The 2714-nt window shown below is 38.4% G+C and overlaps 1 protein-coding gene across 4 annotated transcripts in view; it reads right to left on the minus strand.

Annotated features, from left to right (window-relative positions):
• The window catches only part of zdhhc14 (zinc finger DHHC-type palmitoyltransferase 14), a 41864-nt gene that overhangs the window by 27141 nt on the left and 12009 nt on the right, over positions 1-2714 (minus strand). For all 4 annotated transcript variants that reach the window (XM_024270652.2, XM_024270624.2, XM_024270633.1 and 1 more), the window contains exon 3: positions 1155-1315. In XM_024270652.2, coding sequence (XP_024126420.1) covers positions 1155-1315 — 161 coding nt within the window. The remainder of the gene's footprint in view (positions 1-1154; positions 1316-2714) is intronic.

Below are 2714 nucleotides of genomic sequence, written 5' to 3' on the forward strand. Positions count from 1 at the left end.
GTATTTTATTTACTTTATGTTAAGCGCTTTGTGTTTCGCTGAATGAAAGGCGCTATATAAATTAATAAAGTTTGAGTTTGAGTTTGAGCATTAAAATACCACATATTATTTCAATGGAAAATCTATTAATGCATTTGATTTTTAAAAGTGGAATTTAAGTTGATCTATTGATTTTTATAAGCACAGTTATCAATCAAAACATTAGGACATTTACAATTTTAAATCCTTAAAAATCTGATTAGGAGTAAGTCCACCAAAAACTGCATCAATCTAGATCAACTCAAAACCACATATCATAAATTTAGAAATCCTTTGAAGTAGAGAAAAGTGAGCTGCTAACACAGTGAAGAAATATGTTCTGAGGCTTTAGTGAGACTTGAAAATTCTGCCGTTATACAGTATCTTGATCTAAGGAAATAAGCAAACAGGAAGATGGTGAGGAAAAAAAGCCAACTCGGTTTACTAAAAGAAGCTCTAGTAAACTCTAAGCTGCAAAGTCTGCTCCCCAGAACAAGGTACAACCAAAAACAACAAGACGTCAATGATCTGTGGCAGGAAATAACATTTTAACACGACCCACAAGCTTTTTTTTCCCTACTCTTTATTTATTATCAGAGCCCTTATTCACACAGTGCTGTCTCAGCCCGCAACTTAAGGAACTCCGTCCTGAACCAATTCTCCAAAGGCTTTTAAGTCTCCTAATGAGATTAATTAAACCAGCCCAGAGTTTGTTTAATGAGGAGCTAATGCCCTAAGGCACGGAAAATGGAGGCTTCCTATTCTAAACGCAAGGAACCAAAAGTTTAAAGGAATCCTGGAAAATCAGGTTTAAACAGCTAAATCTTTAGTTTAAGTGGTCAGAGTTTTTTTAAACACTCGGCAAAAACAATATGAGCGCTATTTTTGTATATATTATAGTACAAAAATGTGAAAGGATTTAGTCAATCTGTTTTAAATCAGGTTTTATTTCAGTAACCATTTAGAGGTGTAGGATTTTTCAGAAGTTTGATTGAAAAATGTTAATTTGTTAATCTAGCTCCCACTTCATACATTGGTACACCAGGTAACAGCAAAGCTGGGACAGTCAAAGGAGAAATGACGCACAAAGAGAAAAATACAGTTTTCCACATCAGCTTAGGGGAGGTTTTTCTTACCTATTTGTCTTTCCAGGTCTGCTGCCTCGTCGGGTGTGGCTCTGGGCAGCACACCGGGATCACTGAAGCTGGTTCTCAGTAGAGTCCCGATGACAAACAGAAAAAGCACGCCTCCTATAACTGGAATGATGGGGGTCAGCTGCTCCGCCAGGAACCAACAACTGGTGGGAAGAAAACCAGGGATGAGAAAAGAACGTTCGGACTTCTACATTTATAAAAGGTTTTACGAACATCAGAAGATAAATAATAAATGTTTCAGAAGTTTAGAAAACAGCCATCATCTCCTGGTTAATTACCAAGGCTACACATCCACCCACAGCTTTAATGAGCCATTCTCACATAATCCCATGTAAACATCCAGTAGCACAGGTGCTTCTTAGAATCAAAGGGGTAGTGCATTAGCTGCCCTGTCCCATCTCATTTGGAAGCCTGTGCTGCTCTAAATTTGTGCTCAAGTACAGAGGAAACACTCCAGACGGGGGCAACTCACAGCTAAACATGTGGTACCCATATGGATGGAAGAAGGCGTCAGAAAAAACAGCAGAATGTGACGTTCACATCAAAGGACATCAAAAAACTCCACATTTATTCATTTTTACCTCCTTTGTTATCACAGCTTTTAAATGAAGTCAACATTTTTCTTATAACACATTTGTATGTGCTCCTGGTGAACACTGCAGCACAGCAGCCATCAGATGGCAACACTATAGGGGGGCTGTTACATCCGCCGATCTCTGCCAACACCAGTTAATCTAATGGACCGGATATATTTAGTTTGATCCAAAATTATAACAATTTGAGACAACTTGAACGTGAATCGGACTATTTTCAATGATTGGAGATTTGTCCTTCAAGATTGGGGTAAATAAACAACCACATGGCAACCGCCTGGGTCTTCATGGATACACCAGCACTGAAGAAGAACAGATCATTAAAGAGAAGCAATAACATGAGTCAGCCATTATAGATTTGCCACAGCATGATGTGGGATCTAATGTGTGACCAGTCATGGTCTTCTCTAACCAAGGAAGACATTAAACGTGCTGGTGTGTGGAAGGTCACTCAGGGTGTGTGTCCTCCTATTAATAACCTGTGTTAGGCCTTTCCTCCAAAAAGAAAACAAAATAACACAAAGGAAATTAAATCTGAATGAATCACAAATTATTCTTTTGTAGTATTTGATGATAAATCAAAGAGGAGATCTCTGTCAACAACTGTGGTCAAATCTAATAGCAGCTAATGACTACATTAATGAAATAAACCAAATGAATAAAGTAGCATGGCAGCTGGCACTATTTTAGAATGTTAGTAACTTAAACATGACTTACAGAAAAAATCCAGACGTTTGACTAGAAATAGTGGATGCTAACACTAAAGAAAAAGATGGCTAAGTAAACGTGCTATATGGCTGTGCTGTGGATTTAGAGGAAGAACGGCAGGTTCACTTCCTGTCTTGCCCGTCCATGTGTAAACATGTCCTTAGACGAGGCACTCAATCACACATTGCACCTTGTGGTTGAGGTTTGCAACATTATTAGGCTGCAATCAGTGTGTGTGTGT

Source organism: Oryzias melastigma, linkage group LG22 (assembly GCF_002922805.2).
Source record: "Oryzias melastigma strain HK-1 linkage group LG22, ASM292280v2, whole genome shotgun sequence".
Classification (NCBI taxonomy): domain Eukaryota; kingdom Metazoa; phylum Chordata; class Actinopteri; order Beloniformes; family Adrianichthyidae; genus Oryzias; species Oryzias melastigma.